The 24,752-nt window shown below is 43.4% G+C and overlaps 2 protein-coding genes across 5 annotated transcripts in view; one reads left to right on the forward strand and one right to left on the reverse strand.

The window, feature by feature from the left end:
* Nucleotides 1-432: 432 nt before the first annotated feature.
* LOC124288886 (bifunctional apoptosis regulator-like) lies at nucleotides 433-11,632 on the reverse strand. Of its 3 annotated transcripts, none has more exons than XM_046725468.1 (8): nucleotides 11,368-11,632; nucleotides 10,007-10,343; nucleotides 9,418-9,601; nucleotides 8,957-9,110; nucleotides 8,090-8,238; nucleotides 7,517-7,681; nucleotides 4,160-4,359; nucleotides 433-1,679 (listed from the first exon to the last, which is right to left on the reverse strand). In XM_046725468.1, exons 2-8 carry the CDS (start codon nucleotides 10,210-10,212, stop codon nucleotides 1,496-1,498), a joined length of 1,242 nt encoding a protein of 413 aa, XP_046581424.1. In that variant the 5' UTR covers nucleotides 10,213-10,343; nucleotides 11,368-11,632; the 3' UTR covers nucleotides 433-1,495. The 3 variants fall into 3 exon arrangements, with proteins under 3 accessions (XP_046581424.1, XP_046581425.1, XP_046581426.1); XM_046725469.1 differs by lacking the exon at nucleotides 11,368-11,632 and adding an exon at nucleotides 11,218-11,335; XM_046725470.1 differs by lacking the exon at nucleotides 11,368-11,632 and adding an exon at nucleotides 10,786-10,845.
* Nucleotides 11,633-18,396: 6,764 nt separating this feature from the next.
* The window catches only part of LOC124288885 (poly(A)-specific ribonuclease PARN-like), a 37,811-nt gene continuing 31,455 nt past the window's right edge, over nucleotides 18,397-24,752 (forward strand). For both annotated transcript variants that reach the window (XM_046725465.1, XM_046725466.1), the window contains exons 1-2: nucleotides 18,397-18,522; nucleotides 20,146-20,223. In XM_046725465.1, coding sequence (XP_046581421.1) covers nucleotides 18,504-18,522; nucleotides 20,146-20,223 — 97 coding nt within the window. In that variant the 5' untranslated portion in view covers nucleotides 18,397-18,503. The remainder of the gene's footprint in view (nucleotides 18,523-20,145; nucleotides 20,224-24,752) is intronic.

A 24,752-nucleotide genomic window follows, 5' to 3' on the forward strand; every position in this document is an offset into this window, starting at 1 on the left:
ATTGGCACCTTATTTCAACATCAGACACTGTGGACCCACATATCTACCATTTAACCTTCTTTACAGATAAATACATAACATTAGACACTGTATACCCACACATAACGTAATATTCATAACGTTGATTCTAGGTTAGGGTCCTTAAATATCTCTCCTCTTTATAACAGTATGAGCAAAAAGGGGTCTCTGAAACATTTTCAATCAAATTGTATGGATTATTATTATTTTGTCACTTCAGTTGGGCTCATCCGGCAGCATCAGCAAGTGAATAATGAGTAGAACTCACCCATGTTACAAGTCAAACAAAGCAAGGGGATCATTTCCTCCTAATCATGAGTTTCTCCTGTATATGACGTGAATGAGTAGGTACCCTGATCACACGCCTGTCAGCAGCATATTTGATGACAACACCATACAAACAGACGACATACAATCTGGTCTATAAAATCTTCATTTCAACCACGACACTTATATACAACACACTTTGTAGGAAGTCGTTACAAGCTGTACTATATACATGGTACCTCAAATGGTCGGGTAGCCTAGTGGGCATAAAGAAGGCTGTATACATCAAAAAATCCCAGTTGGGATTTGGACAATAACTAACAAGTGATGGAGAATGATAGATTATCTTTTCGAGTTATTATTACGCAATTCTAAAGCCTTGGTAGGAGAATTACATAATTAATATAACAAGGGAAAGATAATCTGTCATTCCACATCACAAGTTGGTCATTGTTTTTATTACCCATATAAGGTTTCAATCTAAAAAAGCACTAAATAGTTTCTCTATAAGGAAACCAGCGATGTGGGGAGTCCCCATATGCCTATGCGTGTTATTAGGCTTAAGCCAATCAAAGTTCACCAAAAAGGTGTAACATCCCCAGGGATTTACAGGAAAATTACTACCCTGTGGGCAATAAATATGTATGAAAGCCATTGTCCCTGCCACGACGTGTCAGGAGCACGGCTGTCAGTGATGGAATGCCAGCCTTTGTTAACCAGTAACTGATCATTTAGCATGACGCTGCTCTGCTGTCTCCATAGTGCTTACATACCAACACTAACAAACTTTACAGACAATATTTACATAAATGATCGGGAGTTAAACCCTATTAACCACCACTCCCTGGTGCGCCAACGACAAAGGAAATGACTTATTGACAGGCATTAATGGTGCAGATGTAACTAACAGCAACACCTGTAGTTACAGCATTAACTATTGGATGGGCTTTTCCAGGACAAACCCAGTTGATCCAGCCACCATGGTTGTACCCTAGCCCGGCCAAAACACCAAATACTGAGAAAAACACATATTAAAAAAGGTCATATAGTTAAGATTAGTTTGTGTTGTTTTTATTCTGGATCAGTCATAAATGCTGTCGATCAGGTCAAATATGAGCCAAGAAAACCATTCACTCTAAATGACTTAAAACTTTTGTTGGCTCCTGCGGACTCCCTCAGATCTCTGTCCAAGCTTGTGCTGACTTGGTTCTCACAAGCGTTGGTTGTTCCTCCAGGACAAGTAGAAGTGTTTAGCTTGTTGTAATGGGGTGAAGTACAGCGATGCGTAGAAGAAGAAGTCACACACCACTCTGGGTATGATGGGCCAGGCAATGGAAGTTAGAAACACAGTCAATAATGTCTTACAAAAGTCCTTTAAGTTCTTCCATGTTGAGCTGGAAGAAACAACATAAAATGATTGATTATTTATGCCACAGCTAATTCTCAAACAAAGGGGCATTCCACAATATACCTATCTGTAGAAAGTGACTGATAAGTGTTGTTGTAGACAAAGTTATCACAGATACTATGGATGCCTGCAGGCTCATTGACTGAGAGCAGGAAAGAAGACTAAGTGATACTATCATTGAGATAACAGACTGGAATGTTGTTGCAGTATGGGTGCATCTCTCCAGTGTCACAATGTTACCATCGTAACAAAGCATGCTGATTACTGGGGAAGTTGTTAAACAAAATGCAATATCTCCGATAGTCAAATAGGTACTTATTGACCTCAGTGGATGCCCATGTATCTCCTCAATCAAGACACCCATGTTCCACTTCAAGCAAGACACCCATGTCTCTCCTAGCAAGATACACATGTTCCACTTCAAGCAAGACACCCACATGTTTCTCCTAGCAAGACACCCATGTTCCACTTCAAGCAAGACACCTACATGTCTCTCCTAGCAAGACACCCATGTTCCACTTCAAGCACGACACCCACGTCTCTCCTAGCAAGAAACCCATGTTCAACTTCAAGCAAGACACCCACATGTCTCTCCTAGCAAGACACCCATGCTCCACTTCAAAAAAGACACCCACATGTCTCCTAGGAAGACACCCATGTTCCACTTCAAGCAAGACACCATGTTTCTCCTAGCAAGACACCCATGTTCCACTTCAAGAAAGACACCCACATGTCTCTCCTAGCAAGACACCCACGTTCCACTTCAAAAAAGACACCCACATGTCTCACCTAGCAAGACACATATGTTCCACTTCAAGCAAGACACCCACATGTCTCCTAGCAAGACACCCATGTTCCACTTCAAGCAAGACACCTACATGTCTCACCTAGCAAGACACCCATGTTCCACTTCAAGCACGACACCCACATGTCTCTCCTAGCAAGACACCCATGTTCCACTTCAAGCACGACACCCACATGTCTCTCCTAGCAAGACACACATCTCCTTATGCAAGACACATATGTTCCACTTCAAGCACGACACCCATATGTTCCACTTCAAGAAAGATACCCACACATGCCTCCTTAAGCATGACACCCATGTTCCACTTCAAGCAAGACACCCACATGCCTCTCCAAGCATGACACCCATGTTCCACTTCAAGAAAGACACCCACATGTCTCTCCAAGCAAGACACCCATGCTCCACTTCAAAAAAGACACCCACATGTCTCCTAGGAAGACACCCATGTTCCACTTCAATGCAAGACACCCACTTGTCTCTCCTAGCAAGACACCCATGTTCCACTTCAAGCAAGACACCCACATGTCTCTCCTAGCAAGACACCCATGCTCCACTTCAAAAAAGTCACCCACATGTCTCACCTAGCAAGACACACATCTCCTTATGCAAGACACCCATGTTCCACTTCAAGCAAGACACCCACATGTCTCTTCTTATGTCTCTCCTAGCAAGACACCCATGTTCCACTTCAAGCAAGACACCCACACATGCCTCCTTAAGCATGACACTCATGTTCCACTTCAAGCAAGACACCCACATGTCTCCCCAAGCAAGACACCCATGTTCCACTTCAAGAAAGACACCCACATGTCTCTCCAAGCAAGACACATATGTTCCACTTCAAGCAAGACACCCACAAGACACCCACATGTCTCTCCTAGCATGACACCCATGTTCCACTTCAAGAAAGACACCCACATGTCTCTCCTAGCAAGACACCCATGCTCCACTTCAAAAAAGACACCCACATGTCTCACCTAGCAAGACACACATCTCCTTATGCAAGACACCCATGTTCCACTTCAAGAAAGACACCCACATGTCTCTCCAAGCAAGACACATATGTTCCACTTCAAGCAAGACACCCACAAGACACCCACATGTCTCTCCTAGCAAGACACCCATGCTCCACTTCAAAAAAGACACCCACATGTCTCACCTAGCAAGACACACGTCTCCTTATGCAAGACACCCATGTTCCACTTCAAGCAAGACACCCACACGTCTCTCCTAGCAAGACACACGTCTCCTTATGCAAGACACCCATGTTCCACTTCAAGCAAGACACCCACAATTCTCTCCTAGCAAGACACACGTCTCCTTATGCAAGACACCCATGTTCCACTTCAAGCAAGACACCCACATGTCTCACCTAGCAAGACACATATGTCTCCTTATGCAAGACACCCATGTTCCACTTCAAGCAAGACACAAACATGACTCTCCAAGGAAGTGACACACATGTCTCTATAAACAACACATGTGTCTCTCCAAGCAACTCATCTCTCCAAGCAAGACACATCTGGCTTCTAACAACTAACCCCCATGTCTCTCCATGCTCGAAGTATTTTGGAACCCAAAATATGGAAAAGGAAAGGATTAACAGTATTTGTGTCCGTTTTATTAGTTTGTAATGTAGCCTTTACCATTCAGCAACTCACCCAAACTGTCGGAGCAGGATGTACTGTTTAAGTAAGGAAGCCTCTTGCATGGAGAGGAAGGCACAGCTAAAGAGGATGAAGAAAGATGTCCAGAACTGCGCACCAAACAGTGACCATGTCAGCTTGGCAATTAGCCAATAGGGGAGGAGGACGGCATTACTCAGAAATACCACCCACTGTTGTTTAGTTGGGGGAGGAATCTGAAAACAAACGACCAGCTCTTTACTAACAGCGGTGTCAGCCCGATCTGTCGACAAATGAAAAATATGATGTTGCTAACCGTCGACAGAATAAAAAACCCGGAGTGTCAACATTGCGTGGTCAACATACCATGACGGTGTTAATTAATTAAAGAGAGTGTTTGCTTTGTGATTTGCAAGTTTTGTCTTTTTAACAATTTGTAAGAGAACTAAGGTTGCAAACAGACTATTATTTTACATTATGCGAGTGGAAGTATTACCATTTTGGACTTTAACATGCAAAAAAAGATACCGGAAAGAAACAGAGTGCTTACAAATTATTTTGTGATATTGGGAGTAGAAGGATTATTGAAATGCTGTTGAAAACATTTATTTGGATACATTTGGATTACGTTACTACCATCCGGGTAGAAGGTCCATGGACTCTGCCAAGTTGGAATCATTTTGAAAAAGATGGACACAGAACTAACAATAATTTGGAAGGTTGGCACAACAAAATCAACAAGTATGCCATAAAGACAAATCCGAATGTGTTTGAGGTTGTGCGAATGCTGCAAAAAGAACAGTCAACTACTGAAGTTAAAATTCAGCAGATCAAAGGACAGCAGAGAGATCCCGTCCGTAGACGTCGTTACCAACGCTAGGATTCGATCCTTGAAGGCAGACCTTCTTGCCGACAGACTTACTGACTTGAACTACACAGACCATGTGTCAGAGTTGCTTCATCTTAGCTGAACATTACAGATTACTTTAGTGCAGATATAAATGAGTTTTGGCAAGAAAAATATCTTGACTCAGCTTTTATATATTTATTGCTTATACACCAGCAGAAATCACACACACACACACACACACATTGTGTGAGATTTATAAAATACATATACAAATATGTTATATTGTGTGACATGATACACACATTTTGACTAAATAAATATATTGTCTTCTATATATATCGCACTCTGTTTTAATTGGTTTGTTAATATCTAGAACTCTGGGCGTGAAGTCACTCATGTAGAACATCATCTCCTTTTCCCCGGACTGTCGACAAGTTGTTTGGACGGATTATTTGTTGTTGTCGATAGTCCAGGTATAAACCCCACCAGCAAACACATCAGCCATCTAAAAAGCAGCACCTACAAAAATATCATAAAGGGCTGCACTCATCCTCTGCTATGGCAGCAAGACGTACCTGAGACCACCTGAAGGGCATGTCCTCGTCCTGTGCTGGGGTAGTGAGATGGAGGAAGGGCAGGAAGACGTACCTGAGACCACCTGAAGGGCATGTCCTCATCCTGTGCTGGGGTAGTGAGATGGAGGAAGGGCAGGAAGACGTACCTGAGACCACCTGAAGGGCATGTCCTCGTCCTGTGCTGGGGTAGATGAGGATGGAGGAGGTGGGGGCATGCCTGAGACCACCTGAAGGGCATGTCATCATCCTGTGCTGGGGTAGTGAGATGGAGGAAGGGCAGGAAGACATACCTGAGACCACCTGAAGGGCATGTCCTCATCCTGTGCTGGGGGTAGTGAGATGGAGGAAGGGCAGGAAGACATACCTGAGACCACCTGAAGGGCATGTCCTCATCCTGTGCTGGGGTAGTGAGATGGAGGAAGGGCAGGAAGACGTACCTGAGACCACCTGAAGGGCATGTCCTCATCCTGTGCTGGGGTAGTGAGATGGAGGAAGGGCAGGAAGACGTACCTGAGACCACCTGAAGGGCATGTCCTCATCCCTGTGCTGGGGTAGTGAGATGGAGGAAGGGCAGGAAGACGCATGCCGAGACCACCTGAAGGGCATGTCCTCATCCTGTGCTGGGGTAGTGAGATGGAGGAAGGGCAGGAAGACGTACCTGAGACCACCTGAAGGGCATGTCCTCGTCCTGTGCTGGGGTAGTGAGATGGAGGAAGGGCAGGAAGACGTACCTGAGACCACCTGAAGGGCATGTCATCATCCTGTGCTGGGGTAGTGAGATGGAGGAAGGGCAGGAAGACATACCTGAGACCACCTGAAGGGCATGTCCTCATCCTGTGCTGGGGTAGTGAGATGGAGGAAGGGCAGGAAGACGTACCTGAGACCACCTGAAGGGCATGTCCTCATCCTGTGCTGGGGTAGTGAGATGGAGGAAGGGCAGCAAGACGTACCTGAGACCACCTGAAGGGCATGTCCTCATCCTGTGCTGGGGTAGTGAGATGGAGGAAGGGCAGGAAGACGCACCTGAGACCACCTGAAGGGCATGTCCTCGGCCCTGTGCTGGGGTAGTGAGATGGAGGAAGGGCAGGAAGATGTACCTGAGACCACCTGAAGGGCATGTCCTCGTCCTGTGCTGGGGTAGTGAGATGGGAGGAAGGGCAGGAAGACGCACCTGAGACCACCTGAAGGGCATGTCCTCATCCTGTGCTGGGGTAGTGAGATGGAGGAAGGGCAGGAAGACGTACCTGAGACCACCTGAAGGGCATGTCCTCATCCTGTGCTGGGGTAGTGAGATGGAGGAAGGGCAGGAAGACGTGAACTGAGACCACCTAGAAGGGCATGTCCTCATCCTGTGCTGTGGTAGAGAGATGGAGGAAGGGCAGGAAAGGCGTGCACCTGAGACCACCCTGAAGGGCATGTCCTCATCCTGTGCTGGGGTAGTGAGATGGAGGAAGGGCAGGGAAGACATACCTGAGACCACCTGAAGGGCATGTCCTCATCCTGTGCTGGGGTAGTGAGATGGAGGAAGGGCAGGAAGACGCACCTGAGACCACCTGAAGGGCATGTTCTCATCCTGTGCTGGGGTAGTGAGATGGAGGAAGGGCAGCAAGACATACCTGAGACCACCTGAAGGGCATGTCATCATCCTGTGCTGGGGTAGTGAGATGGAGGAAGGGCAGGAAGACGTACCTGATACCACCTGAAGGGCATGTCCTCGTCCTGTGCTGGGGTAGTGAGATGGAGGAAGGGCAGGAAGACGTACCTGAGACCACCTGAAGGGCATGTCCTCATCCTGTGCTGGGGTAGTGAGATGGAGGAAGGGCAGGAAGACGTACCTGAGACCACCTGAAGGGCATGTCCTCATCCTGGATGGAGGAAGGGCAGGAAGACGTACCTGAGACCACCTGAAGGGCATGTCCTCGATCCTGTGCTGGGGTAGTGAGATGGAGGAAGGGCAGCAAGACATACCTGAGACCACCTGAAGGGCATGTCCTCATCCTGTGCTGGGGTAGTGAGATGGAGGAAGGGCAGGAAGATTTCCTCATGGTAGAACAGGAATAGATACAGCAGTGTTGTCCGAGGGAAGTCTTTCATGCCATACAACAGGAACAAACAGCGACCAGGGTACAGCGCCTGTCAACAGTCACCATGGAAACAGGACTTCTCATAGTAACATGGCATATGCTACATTCTCTTCATTGTGCATGTATGCAGCATGTTACATGTGAGAAGGTTACTTAGAGAGTGTATTTAGTGTACCCAACAATCAACATTGGTCTAGACACAGCGGCCTGGAAATATTTTTTTCTGTTCCAGATATTGGTGAATGAGAGTAGAAACAGCGACCCATACTATCGGGCTACAAGGACTAGTCTGACTAACAGCTAACCATTTTACTCATCTCCCACAACAAGCATGACTGTTGGGAAGCTACCCTAAACCAGATCACGCAAAACATCAGCAGTTGCTAGCAACCTCCATTATGTGGCAAGCAGCTGTGTACTCAGCCAAATGTCCTCATATGTAGTCTCTCCTCCATACCTTATACTCCCACAGAGTAGATGGCATCTTGACCCCCTTCAGCCGGACATCCTCTATAGCAATGACCAGAGCCCTCTCATGGAGGGGATTCGTCACATTCAGCACCTCACCAATATTCTCCTCATCCAGGGAGAGGAGCACTGCACCATCTGTGAGGAGAGAAGATTTACAAAATATTTACAAAATCATTGCAGCAATTAGTTTGGAGTAATTAACATACAAAATCATCAGACAAAAATAAACTTGAAATGTCGCATCATAACATAATGTTATCCTATAAAACATCTTACATTTCTGTTACTCATCAACTTTGAAAATGCCAGTGAAACAAAAGTAAGCTTATTATTTCAAAAAGTTATGATTCTCTAATCAGGGTGATTCTTGAACTCTATACCTTTCTAATACTTCAATACATGACATCAAATCTTTCTCACCATCATTGTGAAGCTAACAAACATATAACTTGTTCTGTCCCTTCATCATTTATTGCTGATCAACCAAATCAGCATCATACAAATATCCACTGTACAATGCAGAAACTGAATGTGTGAGCTTTGATGATTCCAGATCTTTGAACCAATCATCTTGAAATCATGGATAAGAAAAACAGTTACAAACATACACTTTATGCAGACCCACTTAACCAGTCACTGACAATCACTGTTTCCTTAGTTGAATAAGAGCTACTGCAGCTTTTAAGACAGTGAAAACACTTCCCAGACTATAAAAATTCAGTTTGGTATTGATGGTCATTTTAAGGCATTTACTTGAACTTGGTAGGATGTCAGTCTGGCTGCAAGTGTAGGCATGGCTAAGTGTAACAGACACAGACCTACAGACTGTGTGGATGTTGACTCCCCAACCTACCGATGCCCTTCTGGTGGACCGCATCAGCATATCCTTCTGCCCAGCCCATGTGTGTCAGCCATGTTGCCACATCATCTGGCTTCCACCGCACAACGGGCTTGTGGATGAGGAGGTCGTCATCAGAATGCCTCCAGAACCAAACCAAGTACGCTATCTGGGCATAGATACACAGAATAAGTGTCTTCTGTCACTATTTGACAATTGCTCAGCATTTCATTTATACAGAAAGATACGAAAAATCATCGTAGCCAAACAGGAAAGCAAATCAGGATAATCTAATGAACCTAAACTGATCACTGTAGATTTCTTTCTTGTGTCTCCTAGTGGTAAATTGTTGTTTAGAATTAAAACTCATGTTTTTTTATCTCTACAACAATTATTCTGGATATAACTTACTTAAAAAAGTTCTAGAAGCTATGTCACCCAAGACGAAGCACTTTTGTACTAAGAATAGCCCTCACCAGGATGACCCCCAGGGTTATGACGATCCCCTTACAGAACTCCCCTGGGTTTACTCTCTGTAGCTGGCTCCCTGTCCCGGACAGACGACGGTCAAATTCCTGAACCTTGCCTATATTCTCTATATTCATAACTTCCGCTTCTCGCTCCAGCATTTTCTCTTCATATATCTTCTTCATCATGTTTCTGAAAACATCCAGATGATTGTCATAAATTATATGATCCATCATAAACAGACAAACCGTCATCAGTCAATGGTTGTTCATGAGTATGTTTGTGAATGATGTTACACTTTAGTTAGCAATATTCAGATCTGTGCAAGACTATCCTGGGTAAGACACACATCATCTCTGATGACTCATACCCACTGAATGAGTGAGTGATGTTGGTTTCATGCCACAGTCAACAATATTCCACTCACATATTGAGACATAATGGCAGGCTGTAAATAATAAATGAGAAAGTATTATCCCAAACATAACATATGTTGTACATAAGTCGATCTGGCCCAGGCAAACCACTGACTGAAAGCATGAGCAAACATCATTGCCAACAAACATGATATACAGGGGACCATGTCCTTTTACATACCTGAGTGCTGTGTTGATCTTGGGGTGTCCCTGCCACTCCTGGCGACATGTTGGGCACTCTTTCTTGTTAGAGGTGAGGAACCAGCGGGCCAGGCACACACGGCATAGGTTGTGTCCACACACAAGTGTGGTAGGATCAACCATCAGCTCATAACAGCAACTACACATGAAGTCACTGTCCGAGTCAGACCGGTTTAGTGTATCCATTGTTTGAAGGCTCAAGAATAAGAGGAAACTTGACTTGTGGGTCTAACACTGATGAGTGTCGGTCTGTGGTGGTCGTAGCTTCTAGCAGCTGACATCGACTTCAGACGTGCAGTTCCATCCATTCACAGCCACTACATAAAGATGTTTATCGATCACCAAAATAAGGCAAAACATACAGTCTGAGCTGACCAAAAAATAAGGCCTTTCAAAGCCAACATATTGGTACTGTGTTAACCACCTATTTCAAACTGTAGTAAAGGAATAACTTTTTTAATAATTAGATGTACTAGTTCTTGAGTAACATGTTGATTGTTACAGTAGTCACCTTTATGTTTCAGTAACCATGGTAACACTTGGAACTCATGCTACATATACAGCATTTGACATACTGAGCACCCTGTTCATAGAACGGTCACAGTATCTTGAAAATATAATTACAAGTCTCTTTTGTCATTATAAAGATAAGATGTTGAGAATTCCTTTCTTGTATAATATACATATACTGTAACCATGCATGTCTGCAAGACTTCATAACCGACACAGTTGAATAGAACCCTTCCTTTGACAACTTACTGCAACCTTTGAGCTAAACATGTCAGTTATTGCATTTAACTGCAATAAACATGGTCAAAACACTGTTTGAGGAAGGCAGCTGCGTAGAAACCCTACTTTCAGTTTGCTGGCACAATCATACATACAGGAAATAGGCTTCATGACCAGTATGCAATTACCTCCAAAGCCATCACCAAAAAATGTGTACTAAAATCATATAGCATATACATACATGGTAAAGGAAATTACTGTGACAATTAGACGGTATATTATTATTATTCTTTACAGCCTTGAGCATTATTATAAGTTGTTACTCGGGTTCCAGGCATTGACATCATAGTACATGTATATATGCGCCATTGCATCATAATAACCTGTGGACAGTTAGCCGACCGATCATCATAAAAACAATATCATAACCGGTACGAGATATAGAACGTGACCGTAACTAACTTAGGTTTTGGTACTGGAATAATTCCACCTTAAAACCATGTCCTTGTTTGAATTCCGAAGTAGCAGATTATAAATTTTCAATGACAATATGTCTGACTAGTAGATTTGACACCCACACTTCGTTATCTTTAAACTATGAAGACTATGTACCTTGTTTCACCGTCCTGTCAAGCCCCTGAAAGATGATCTCAATATAACCTGTGACGTGAACATCAGTTGTTTTCTTTCCCATGATTGGTCGCATGCTACAATGACCAAAAATGAAGGGTTTTTTTTTTTTGAACTTTTTTCAACCAAACTAAGTTGTGGTTATCGTTATCAATTATGACGTTGTATTTTTGCCACAAAATACCGTAAATCCTCGTGACTGACATTTGTATTAGCCGTAAGTGACACACAGTTAATAGTTAACCGTTCCCTCCGTTGATCCAATCGAACAGGCCATCCCTGATAATAATACGTACCGACGACAATCAATATATGTGACGAGGGAAACACACTTCGTACGACCTCCGCTATTCACATATTTTCTTTCGGTATATGTTCCTCGGTCTTACATGTCCGCACAAACAACATTTTTTTTTTCTATCATTCTTACGGCACAATTTAATATATTGAGCGCTCAAGTTAGTATCTTGAACGCACGAGTAAGTATCTTGTGCGCACAAGTTGATATATTGAGCGCTCAACTAATGGCATTAATGGAACGCACATCTGCTTGACTGCTGGCTAAACTGTACTGCTGGCTAAAATGTACAAAGTTATATCCTTTTTGGAAGATATCAAACGATGCAAAGTCGGAGTTAACTAGGTGCTTATGATGAGACTATGTAAAAGTATGCAAATTTATCATGAACATTGATGAACACCATGAACGCTTGTCAGTACTATTCTTTGTAACTGATTTTACCACTTTTTGCTTTATTACATAAAGCAGGCCCAGGTATGTGTAATGTCATAATAAGAGTTAAAACATAAACATGAGTATGAGTTTATTGCAGGGATGAATAGTGGTTTTACTTACTTCTTATATTGGTACATACTATTATGAACACTGGCGTATAGCTTGGATAAATTGTTTGGCGCTACGGCTTTATTATGTACATATAGCATGAGATCCGTATGTGTGTTGTAGTTTATTTAACATGTTTTAACAACACAGGAAGTTGAAGAATAAACACGTCGATGAAGACAGTGTCCTGAGCTAAATTCAGCACCATCCGGGTCCAACAACGACCGTACAGTATCCTGTTTCAAGATTAAACCGCATTGGATACATTTTTTATGCTGCCAACGATAACCATGTCTTTGTCCAGATCGTCGAAGTTGTCCGCAATAAAGTCTGTAACATCAGCGGGGCGGTGGGGTAGCCTCGTGGTTAAAGCGTCCGCTCGTCACGAGTGGAAGACCTGGATTCGATTCCCAAAATGGGTACAATGTGTGAAGCCCATTTCTGGTGTCCCCCGCTATGATATTGCTGGAATATTGCTAAAAGCGGTGTAAACCGTACTCCCTCACTCACTGTAACATCAGCAAATCTGGTGTCTGGTGCGAAAGAGGGACATACACCTCAGAATACGCTTCAAGTGGCTTACTATACTATACCATGATTTTTTACAAGAAGATGTGTTATGTGTTTGTATTGGAACCCAAGACTGAAATTAGCATGAATCAGCTCGCGTTTCCACTCCTCCTTGCTTCCACATGAACTGCTTATGGAGCAGTGTATCTCAATATACTAAGTTGAGCGCTTAATATATTAAGATATATACTAACTTGTGCGCTCAAGATAAATTATTATTTCATCAGGTCTTGTGCCTTCACTTGTGCGCTTCCGTACATTCTCAATGTATGTTTGCTTTTGTTTTCTCAATTATGAGTGTGATTGAGAACATGAGCTCAAAGCTAACTTGTGCGTATGGGTCTGACTATAAGATACTATATAGACCGTGGATGAGTGGATGAGCACGTGTGACTATAAGATACTATATAGACCGTGATGTGTGTGTGTGTGTGTGTGTGTGTGTGTTGTGTGTGTGTTTTTGGGGTGTACAGCAAAAGTGGTCTTTCATCATTTCATCAAACAAAAGAACTAACAGCATATTGTAATTAACACCCATTCACTCATCAATCACTTTAGGAAATTCAACAATGACCTCAAACATTACATTACCTTTTGTCATCAGAAATGTAGCAATGTTTATTTATTATGCTGTAAAGCACCGCCAATCATATATGGCTGCAAACATTTAATATTTGTATTATGGGCCGATGGCCTACATACACTCTGCGAACAAAGAATTTGAATTTGAAATATACCAGAGACTATATGTTGCGCATCCGTTCTAGCATATGCCCGCATGGGGTCTGGTTGTACTTCCTGCTTGGTCACCGTTAAAGCATATGCCCGCATGGGGTCTGGTTGTACTTCCTGCTTGGTGACCGTTCAAGCATATGGCCGCATGGGGTCTGGTTGTACTTCCTGCTTGGTCACCGTTCAAGCATATGCTCACATGGCGTCTGGTTGTACTGCTGGTTGACAGTTTAAACATATGCTCACATGGTAACTGGTTGTACTTCCTCCTTGGTGACCGTTCAAGCATATGCTCACATGGCGTCTGGTTGTTCTTCCTCCTTGGTGACCGTTCAAGCATATGCTCACATGGCGTCTGGTTGTACTTCCTCCTTGGTGACCGTTCAAGCATATGCTTACATGGCGTCTGGTTGTACTTCCTCCTTGGTGACCGTTAAAGCATATGCTCACATGGTATCTGGTTGTACTTCCTCCTTGGTGACCGTTCAAGCATATGCTCACATGGCGTCTGGTTGTACTTCCTCCTTGGTGACCGTTCAAGCATATGCTCACATGGCGTCTAGTTGTACTGCTGGTTGACAGTTTAAACATATGCTCACATGGTATCTGGTTGTACTTCCTCCTTGGTGACCGTTCAAGCATATGCTCACATGGCTTCTGGTTGTTCTTCCTCCTTGGTGACCGTTCAAGCATATGCTCACATGGCGTCTGGTTGTACTTCCTCCTTGGTGACCGTTCAAGCATATGCTCACATGGCGTCTGGTTGTACTTCCTCCTTGGTGACTGTTCAAGCATATGCTCACATGGCGTCTGGTTGTACTTCTTCCTTGGTGACCGTTCAAGCATATGCTTACATGGCGTCTGGTTGTACTTCCTCCTTGGTGACCGTTCAAACATATGCTCACATGGCGTCTAGTTGTACTGCTGGTTGACAGTTTAAACATATGCTCACATGGTATCTGGTTGTACTTCCTCCTTGGTGACCGTTCAAGCATATGCTCACATGGCGTCTGGTTGTTCTTCCTCCTTGGTGACCGTTCAAGCATATGCTCACATGGCGTCTGGTTGTACTTCCTCCTTGGTGACCGTTCAAGCATATGCTCACATGGCGTCTGGTTGTACTTCCTCCTTGGTGACCGTTCAAGCATATGCTCACATGGCGTCTGGTTGTACTTCCTCCTTGGTGACCGTTCAAGCATATGTTCACATGGCGTCTGGTTGTACTTCCTGCTTGGTGACCGTTCAAGCATATGCTCACATGGCGTCTAGTTGTACTGCTGGTTGACAGTTTAAACAAATGCTCACATGGTATCTTGTTGTACTTTCTGCTGTGTGACAGTTCAAGCATATGCTCACACGGCGTCTGGTTGTACTTCCTCCTTGGTGACCGTTCAAGCATATGCTCACATGGCGTCTGGTTGTACTTCCTCCTTGGTGACCGTTCAAGCATATGCTCACATGGCGTCTGGTTGTACAGCTGGTTGACAGTTTAAACATATGCTCACATGGCGTCTGGTTGTACTTCCTCCTTGGTGACCGTTCAAGCATATGCTCACATGGCGTCTGGTTGTACTTCCTCCTTGGTGACCGTTCAAGCATATGTTCACATGGCGTCTGGTTGTACTTCCTCCTTGGTGACCGTTCAAGCATATGCTCACATGGCGTCTGGTTGTACTTCCTCCTTGGTGACCGTTCAAGCATATGTTCACATGGCGTCTGGTTGTACTTCCTCCTTGGTGACCGTTCAAGCATATGCTCACATGGCGTCTAGTTGTACTGCTGGTTGACAGTTTAAACAAATGCTCACATGGTATCTTGTTGTACTTTCTGCTGTGTGACAGTTCAAGCATATGCTCACACGGCGTCTGGTTGTACTTCCTCCTTGGTGACCGTTCAAGCATATGCTCACATGGCGTCTGGTTGTACTTCCTCCTTGGTGACCGTTAAAGCATATGCTCACATGGCGTCTGGTTGTACAGCTGGTTGACAGTTTAAACATATGCTCACATGGCGTCTGGTTGTACTTCCTCCTTGGTGACCGTTCAAGCATATGCTCACATGGCGTCTGGTTGTACTTCCTCCTTGGTGACCGTTCAAGCATATGTTCACATGGCGTCTGGTTGTACTTCCTCCTTGGTGACCGTTCAAGCATATGCTCACATGGCGTCTGGTTGTACTTCCTCCTTGGTGGTGACCGTTCAATGGCGTCTGGTTGTACTTCCTCCTTGGTGACCGTTCAAGCATATGTTCACATGGCGTCTGGTTGTACTTCCTCCTTGGTGACCGTTCAAGCATATGCTCACATGGCGTCTAGTTGTACTGCTGGTTGACAGTTTAAACATATGCTCACATGGTATCTTGTTGTACTTTCTGCTGTGTGACAGTTCAAGCATATGCTCACATGGCGTCTGGTTGTACTTCCTCCTTGGTGACCGTTTAAGCATATGTTCACATGGCGTCTGGTTGTACTTCCTCCTTGGTGACCGTTCAAGCCATATGCTCACATGGCGTCTGGTTGTACTTCCTCCTTGGTGACCGTTCAAGCATATGCTCACATGGCGTCTGGTTGTACTTCCTCCTTGGTGACCGTTCAAGCATATGTTCACATGGCGTCTGGTTGTACTTCCTCCTTGGTGACCGTTCAAGCATATGCTCACATGGCGTCTGGTTGTACTTCCTCCTTGGTGACCGTTCAAGCATATGCTCACATGGCGTCTGGTTGTACTTCCTCCTTGGTGACCGTTCAAGCATATGTTCACATGGCGTCTGGTTGTACTTCCTGCTTGGTGACCGTTCAAGCATATGCTCACATGGCGTCTAGTTGTACTGCTGGTTGACAGTTTAAACAAATGCTCACATGGTATCTTGTTGTACTTTCTGCTGGGTGACAGTTCAAGCATATGCTCACACGGCGTCTGGTTGTACTTCCTCCTTGGTGACCGTTCAAGCATATGCTCACATGGCGTCTGGTTGTACTTCCTCCTTGGTGACCGTTCAAGCATATGCTCACATGGCGTCTGGTTGTACAGCTGGTTGACAGTTTAAACATATGCTCATGGCGTCTGGTTGTACTTCCTTGGTGACCGTTCAAGCATATGCTCACATGGCGTCTGGTTGTACTTCCTCCTTGGTGACCGTTCAAGCATATGCTCACATGGCGTCTGGTTGTACTTCCTCCTTGGTGACCGTTCAAGCATATGTTCACATGGCGTCTGGTTGTACTTCCTCCTTGGTGACCGTTCAAGCATATGCTCACATGGCGTCTAGTTGTACTGCTGGTTGACAGTTTAAACATATGCTCACATGGTATCTTGTTGTACTTTCTGCTGGGTGACAGTTCAAGCATATGCTCACACGGCGTCTGGTTGTACTTCCTCCTTGGTGACCGTTCAAGCATATGCTCACATGGCGTCTGGTTGTACTTCCTCCTTGGTGACCGTTCAAGCATATGCTCACATGGCGTCTGGTTGTACTGCTGGTTGACAGTTTAAACATATGCTCACATGGCGTCTGGTTGTACTTCCTCCTTGGTGACCGTTCAAGCATATGCTCACATGGCGTCTGGTTGTACTTCCTCCTTGGTGACCGTTCAAGCATATGTTCACATGGCGTCTGGTTGTACTTCCACATGGCGTCTGGTTGTACTTCCTCCTTGGTGACCGTTCAAGCATATGCTCACATGGCGTCTGGTTGTACTTCCTCCTTGGTGACCGTTCAAGCATATGTTCACATGGCGTCTGGTTGTACTTCCTCCTTGGTGACCGTTCAAGCATATGCTCACATGGCGTCTAGTTGTACTGCTGGTTGACAGTTTAAACATATGCTCACATGGTATCTTGTTGTACTTTCTGCTGTGTGACAGTTCAAGCATATGCTCACACGGCGTCTGGTTGTACTTCCTCCTTGGTGACCGTTCAAGCATGTGTTCACATGGCGTCTGGTTGTACTTCCTCCTTGGTGACCGTTCAAGCATATGCTCACATGGCGTCTGGTTGTACTGCTGGTTGACAGTTTAAACATATGCTCACATGGCGTCTGGTTGTACTTCCTCCTTGGTGACCGTTCAAGCATATGCTCACATGGCGTCTGGTTGTACTTCCTCCTTGGTGACTGTTCAAGCATATGCTCACATGGCGTCTGGTTGTACTTCCTCCTTGGTGACCGTTCAAGCATATGTTCACATGGCGTCTGGTTGTACTTCCTCCTTGGTGACTGTTCAAGCATATGCTCACATGGCGTCTGGTTGTACTTCCTCCTTGGTGACCGTTCAAGCATATGCTCACATGGCGTCTGGTTGTACTTCCTCCTTGGTGACCGTTCAAGCATGTGTTCACATGGCGTCTGGTTGTAATACTGGGTAGTAGTTCAAATCACAAAATTCAACGTTATCCAGGACAGCAGTGTCGTATTTTTCACAGCTCAGTATGTAACAACATAAATATTGTATTTTACGTCCGATCATATTCGAGCGGTACTGTAAGAGTCCTGGTTGTAAGTATTTGGGTGTGTTTTCGGGTTGTTGTTGTTTTTCTTTGTTTGTTTGTTTGTTTGTAATTTCTGTTTTTGTGGGGTTTTTTTTGGTTGTTGTTTTCCGTTGTGCACTTTTCCCCGGTACCATGGACATTTATCACTATGGCTTAATATATTACTTGTACATAAGCAGAGAGTAAAATCTATGGAAACATTTACGTGTGTATAAAGTATGTTTGACCTAAAAAACATCTATATCTATTCAAGTAGACAATCGTATGAAGACTTACGTTCATTGAGATGTGTTGTTATGGAGTAGTATCATTTAGTTACCCCTTGCAACAAAAAGAACATTAAAACCACAAGACAGTACAACATCTAACTTGCTTCAAATATATCTTTTATTTCTCGGATATATTGTAATACCACATGATGTCTGAAAAATAACAATGATTACGATTTTAATATTTGTGCTTGCTGCAAGTGTCTAAACCAAAACAAGATGGAGGTCACTAAAGCGAGTAAGATCTCTCGTGTTACTTTCGCTTTTAATAAACTTATCTGAAAAATACATTGGGTTCATCGTCATTTGGTCGCTAATGTCATTTTCAACTTTTTTGTAGTTTTGTTCATGATTCATTTGGTGACAGCCTCTGACATCTGTAAAACTTCCTAAATTTCAGAAGAGAAATCAAATTTCGCGGCATCATATTTTGAATACAATTGTACACTTTGGCACATCATGTTATCATCCTCGTATTACACAGATATACTTTAGCCATCAATTCGATACGTTACATTGTAATGATCCATTACAAAATTAATCACCACCGCGACAGGAATACATAATAGTTGAACGTGCAGTAACACTTTCCGCAGGAGCGTACTGAGACCATATTATGTATGGGCATATGGTCCCTGTTTTCTATCTCTTATTTTTTCACCTCTGTACCACTGAACTCCGGAAATAGTCACTTGCTACACATGTCAGCCACAGACCACTATTATGGAAACTGTCATTTTAAAAATACATCCTTTGAGTATTCTTTCCAACATTGCAGTTTACAGGGTGCAGCTTATGGCAATAATAGGCTCCAGCTGCATCTGTTTCTAAAATACACACAAAGATATGGGTTATAATTAGTCCTAAGCAACCAATGCTTTGTGTCTAATTTGGTTTTTGTAGGTTTACTTATAGTGTCTTTTGATATTTATCGATAATCTATTAACAGTTTGTTAATAATTATGAACCTTTTTTTCCTATATTGAAAGTCAGTCCTAGTGTAAACATGTGTAATATAACTGTAAACAAAAGTGACACTGTTCTTTGATGCCATTAAGGAATTGAATGCTAAAAGAAAAAGAGATATGTCCAGGCAATTTCACAGACTGTTAGTCAGCCTCAGGTCTGAAGTGAATATTGGCAAAAATCTGACTTTTGAAATTATCTGTGCTCTTTGAGCCTTTAAGAACCCTATGCATTAATAACTTGACACTTGGAAATCTGTCATTGCATGCTCCTTTCAAAATTTGGTCGCCCTGCCCTTTTTGGATCCTTGGGGAAACACTAAAGATACAGCTTCTTGGTTACATCAACAGTTTATTTTCGTCAAGGATTTCAAACAGAGCTCTTCTGCCTGTGGCCAACAATTGTGGAAGAAACACTTTCCCTCTATAATTACAGGTGTCTGGAAGGCTAATAGTTGCTTTTTGTTTCATACAGTAATATTTCAGTCATGCTCACACTGCTTCAGATGCAATAAAGACATTTTAAATTTACTAGTCCACTCATCAGTGAAGTATTAAGAAGCAAAACTTTTCCAAATGTGAACATTATTTCACTTACTTCAACATAAAATAAAATTTAAAAAACAACCAAGTGTTGATATCAATTGTTGTGTTCTTTGTACAGAAATGTTTTGAAGAACACACCGAAAGAGCTCCATCTCATATTCTTCTTTTCTTTCTGAATAAGGAATTTTGCAACAACTTTGTCAGAAGGGCAGGGTGCAAAATAGAAGGGCAGAGCTCTGCACCCTGCTAAAAATGCTCAGGGGAAACATTAATCATGGTGATTGTTGTTATTTATTAGTAATATTACATGTATGTTTAATGTTATTTTATTCTAATTTGGCAAATTCCAGACTTTAAGGAGTGCTTAAGTCAAATAGAAGAAGCTATCAACGAAGCAGATTTCCTCGCTATCGATGGAGAATTTACAGGTAGGAAATGTCTTATGTAATATCCACTAGGGCTGCAACGATTCACCCAGACCTCGTTTCGATTTGATTTTCGATATTGGACCCTCGATTTGATCATTTTCGATTCGATTCGTCATACAAGTAAAAACATCAGATTTCATTTAACTCTCAGAGTCAGCTTTTTTAGCGTGAAATCCATTGTCAACTCGGCGATGTCTACTAGCAACAATGCTCAATGGATAATTAGGCGTCAACCAATCATATTTCACCTTATTTCAGCGCTCGAAACTGCTAAAGTTGGAGTCAACATTACATTCTGGCTGTGTGGAAATAATTAAAATAGTTATTCAAATATAGAATCGAAATAGTGATAATGTTCATTGAAAATCGAAACTAAAGTGTCAGATTTGATTTTCGATGAATCAAACTGAATCGTTCAAGCCCAAATATCCACAGATATTTAACACAAACTGCAAAACTCTACATTCTCTCAGCATTTGTTCTGCCTTCAGTATTTTTCATTCATTGTCAGTGTACTCTAAGTATTGTTCTACATTGTAGAGTCTACACATTATAGTGCCATCAGAATACAGGGACACCAGAACAGAGCGCAGTTACTCGGAAATGAGTGACATTAGAATATTTCTAGAGTACAGATAGGATATAGTGACATCTTGATACAATGCTTGATTTAGCAAAATAAAACATGCACCAGTATAATGTTTAATAAAAAAATGCAACTTGATATTTATGTACGCAAGCATGTCATTCATTTTCAAATTTGGTTTGATCAATCGTTTTTGTCTTTGAACACACTCAGAACCTGTAAGAATTATTTACCATACTTCATCTCTAATCCCTGTCTTATGTTTTAATTTGTCATAGTTTTTAGACATGACATCGTGAAACTGGCCAATGTTTCAACTTTGAACATTTCATGCGACCAGGGTGCAAACTGGTTACATTTTTCCTTATCCTGACTCATGATCTTTTGCTTATCTCCTTCTATGCGAATGTTAGTGGAACACTTGAATCCCTTGTAGTTTCCTAAAGCGGATGTAAAACTTCACTCACCCACGAGTTACCTCCCTTTTCCTGCGCAAACAGTCATGTGACCAGCCATACTTGCCACTCTCTCCTTCATCGCCCAAGCGGATGGTTGGGCGAGCACTGGAGTCACGTATACGGCATTATATCCTTTTTATTTAGATCCTTTTATCAAACATGTGCGGTGTATGGTTTTCGGCTATAACTAGCTTGCATTATATGTAAAAAAATTGAAGAAATTATTTGTATTTTGTGACTTATTTCATCGTTATGTAGTTGTTTACATTTAATGAAATCTTGCAGTGTTTGCAGGTTCCGGCTATCAGTGGCTGACCCTTACCCCCAATGCCCATCATGCATTAATCCATGTTATTCCACCTTGCGTTGTAGATATTGCATTGGTTTATCAAATTTGCAATTTAACTTAATATTTGTCTTACATCTATAGATGTGCAATGGATCGGGTGAGGAAGTCATCACAAGTCACTGTTGATAAATCCGGAGATCAACTGTATGTTGTTTGCTACTGCAGAAATACATAATTCAAGTGCTTTGCCGAGTACGTTGCAGGGGCAGTCGTCTGTTACTGGGTCTAAGAAGAGGTCTGCTTTGACTGAGTTGACGGCTTCACAGAATAAGAAGAAAACGACTCCATCATCTGCAACGCAGAAGAGGTCATCTGTAACTAGATCAGCATCGAAATCAATGCGTCCTAGTAAGTCAACACATCAGAGGTCGTTTAGTGAAGAGATTGTCCCGCCCGATGAAGCAGACGTGTTTGCTGATCCTCCGATACTTCTGCCTGAAGTACCTATTAGACCTGCTAGAACGGCGACGCAGTTGACCTCCATGACTACACGATCATCTCCTGCAACTACGACAGCTGTCCAGCTGTTTGATGACCAACCATCAACTTCACAGACGTCAGTCATCAGAGACAACATCATTGAAGTAAAAGCACACAACACCTCAGCGTTCGCGAACACTTCGTCTACACCGCATCAATTCCAGACAACACACGATCTAAGGCTCGGCAGAACCTTACGATGGCAAGCAACGTTCCCAAACCCTCGGACCTGCGCGAACCTGATAGACTTACATCTACGCCTCACAGATCTACAACTGAAGATAACGTTCGCGAACGTTCACGTTCTCGAAGATCTTCACACTCGGACGACTCAGGCATCATGGACGAAGATGGAAGGTTCGCAAAGGTCCCTGAGACTACGAGAGCTACGACTGCCAATCCTTAACGTTCAAGAACGTCTTGGAAGCCCTGTCCGAGATCCAGTCGTTCCAGATCTAGATCCCACAGACGTTTGGAGGAACGTTCGCAAAAGAGAAGGTTCGGGAAGGCAAGGTTCACGAGAGAAAAGTTTGCGAAGGGATGGATCATGAGATGAAGGTTCGTGAAAGGAAGGTGTGCGGAAGGAGGGTTCGCGAAGGCATAGTTCAACTGACCAGGAACTATCTGATGAACAGGGTGACTACATCTTCTCAGAAGCGGAGGTCACATCTTGGATAGCTAATGGATTGGACTTAGAGTCCCCTCCAAGGAATTGGATGAAGCATACACATATAAGATGTGGAAGGACGACTTCGACTCTCTGACGATTCCACCAATTGAGCCGATATCCAAGGTGGCTACAAACCTATGTACAGCTTTTGAGAAAGCAACACGTTATCAGAACCAACATCTACCATCATTCAACGCGAGGAAATTTCCTCTGCATCACATGGACCCCTTCATAAGAGCGCCAGACTTAGACGACAATATGAAATTGTTGAACGACTCACAGAACAAGACTTATAAGGTGGAGGATAAAAAGTTGGCTCAACTGGATACCACGATGAGGAGATCTTTCTTCGGATTAGCAAGGTCTAGAGCAATCAATGAGGCATTGATTATGAAATTCCAGAACCCAAGGTCGGAAGAGTATAGGATGATACTATCAGCTCTGCTAAGAAAAAGGACCAATATTTCATATCGGACCATTTGGCCTAAACGTCGGAGGGTCTCATTATTACGGAGACAGGGTCTACTGGCATCTTGTTCCTGGAGTGACAGATTTACCCAACCGCTACTTAGAGCTCCTTGGGCGGTGGAGATTGATGAAGCAGCTGGGGAAGCTACTCACAACTTAAAAGATGATCAAGTCTATGAACACTTTAGCCAACTTCATTCGCCATACTTCACAGAAGTACAGCAGCAAGTCTAAATTGTCCGGTATTCAGAAGGCTAAGGAGAAAAAATACACCAGCTTCAGAGGCGGGAAGAGCACTTTTCATCGCCCATCCGGAAACTACAGAGGCAACCCTGGGAGAGGACGTAATCCCAGAGGTGCTAGAGGAACTAGACATTGAAATTGGGGTTCGGAACGACTGGACTTTTAAACCCCCAGCCGTTCCTGTACAACCATCGACAGTGGGTGGACGTCTACAAAGGTACTGGAAAATTGGGGAATACTAGAGGACGACTACGTCTCCCAAGTACTGCGAGAAGGATACAGAGTGCAACCCGATGGTCTTCGATTATGCAGAGGAGCAGGCAGACAAGTTACAAGAAGCCATCAACTGACTACTTATGAAGGATGCGGTAGAGATAATAGATCAACATCACCTCACACCAGGCTTTTAGTCCCCAATTTTCCTAGTACCCAAGAAGAATTCCAAAGAGAAATTCAGGTTGATTTACAACATGAAGAAATTGAACCAAGACTATCTACTCAAACCAGACAGGTTCAGAATGATCCACCTACCTCAACTCAGACAACTTGTCCGTCCAGCTGATTACATGGCCAGCATAGACCTTCAAGATGCATATCTACATATCCCAAATACATCAAGAATCAAGAAAATATCTAAGATTCCTATTCAGAGGTCAGCACTTCCAATGGAACGTCCTACCATTTGGAATAATGTCGGCTCCGTGGTTATTCACACGAGTAACCAAGCCTATCATCACTTATCTATATCTTCGAGGTCTACGCAGTGCCTTTTATCTGGATGACGGGATACAGGTTCATCAAGATGCCAATCAACTCAGACAGCAGTTAAACTTCACAATCAAATTGCTCACACAACTGGGATGGCTAGTGAACCTGATGAAGGCAGAGTTGGAACCAAAACAAGATCTTCAATTTCTGGGAATAAGGTTTATCACAAGACAGACTCGAATTGTGGTTCCAGTAGATCGTTGGGTCAAGATACAAGCCATGATTCCAGAAGCAGTCATCTCTCCGTTATAACTACGAACATGGCAATGTCTACTCGGTCTACTAACCTCAGCGCGGGACTTGACTCGCACAGGAAGACTACAACTACGTCCGTTGCAGCGTTTCCTGGCAAAACATCTGGACAGCGTCGATCTGATCACGCTACCAGACAATCTCAAGATATACATGCTATGGTGGACTCACAGATCGAATTTATGCGGGGGGACCTATTTACAAGAGCCGGCCTTCAACACACACCTTTACGTAGATGCATCACTACAAGGATGG

Source organism: Haliotis rubra, unplaced genomic scaffold (assembly GCF_003918875.1).
Source record: "Haliotis rubra isolate DU_JTF1 unplaced genomic scaffold, ASM391887v1 Scf428, whole genome shotgun sequence".
In the NCBI taxonomy this organism is placed as follows: Eukaryota; Metazoa; Mollusca; class Gastropoda; order Lepetellida; family Haliotidae; genus Haliotis; species Haliotis rubra.

Excerpts from the sequence above, each read along its gene's own strand:
- LOC124288886 (XM_046725468.1), bottom strand. The coding sequence starts at position 10,212 with ATGGATACACTAAACCGGTCTGACTCGGACAGTGACTTCATGTGTAGT. Across the intron at positions 9,602-10,006 it reads AAGATCAACACAGCACTCAG|AAACATGATGAAGAAGATAT; the intron begins GTATGTAAAAGG and ends GGATGTTTTCAG. Across the intron at positions 4,360-7,516 it reads TGCCCTTCAGGTGGTCTCAG|ATTCCTCCCCCAACTAAACA; the intron begins GTATGTCTTGCT and ends GTTTGTTTTCAG.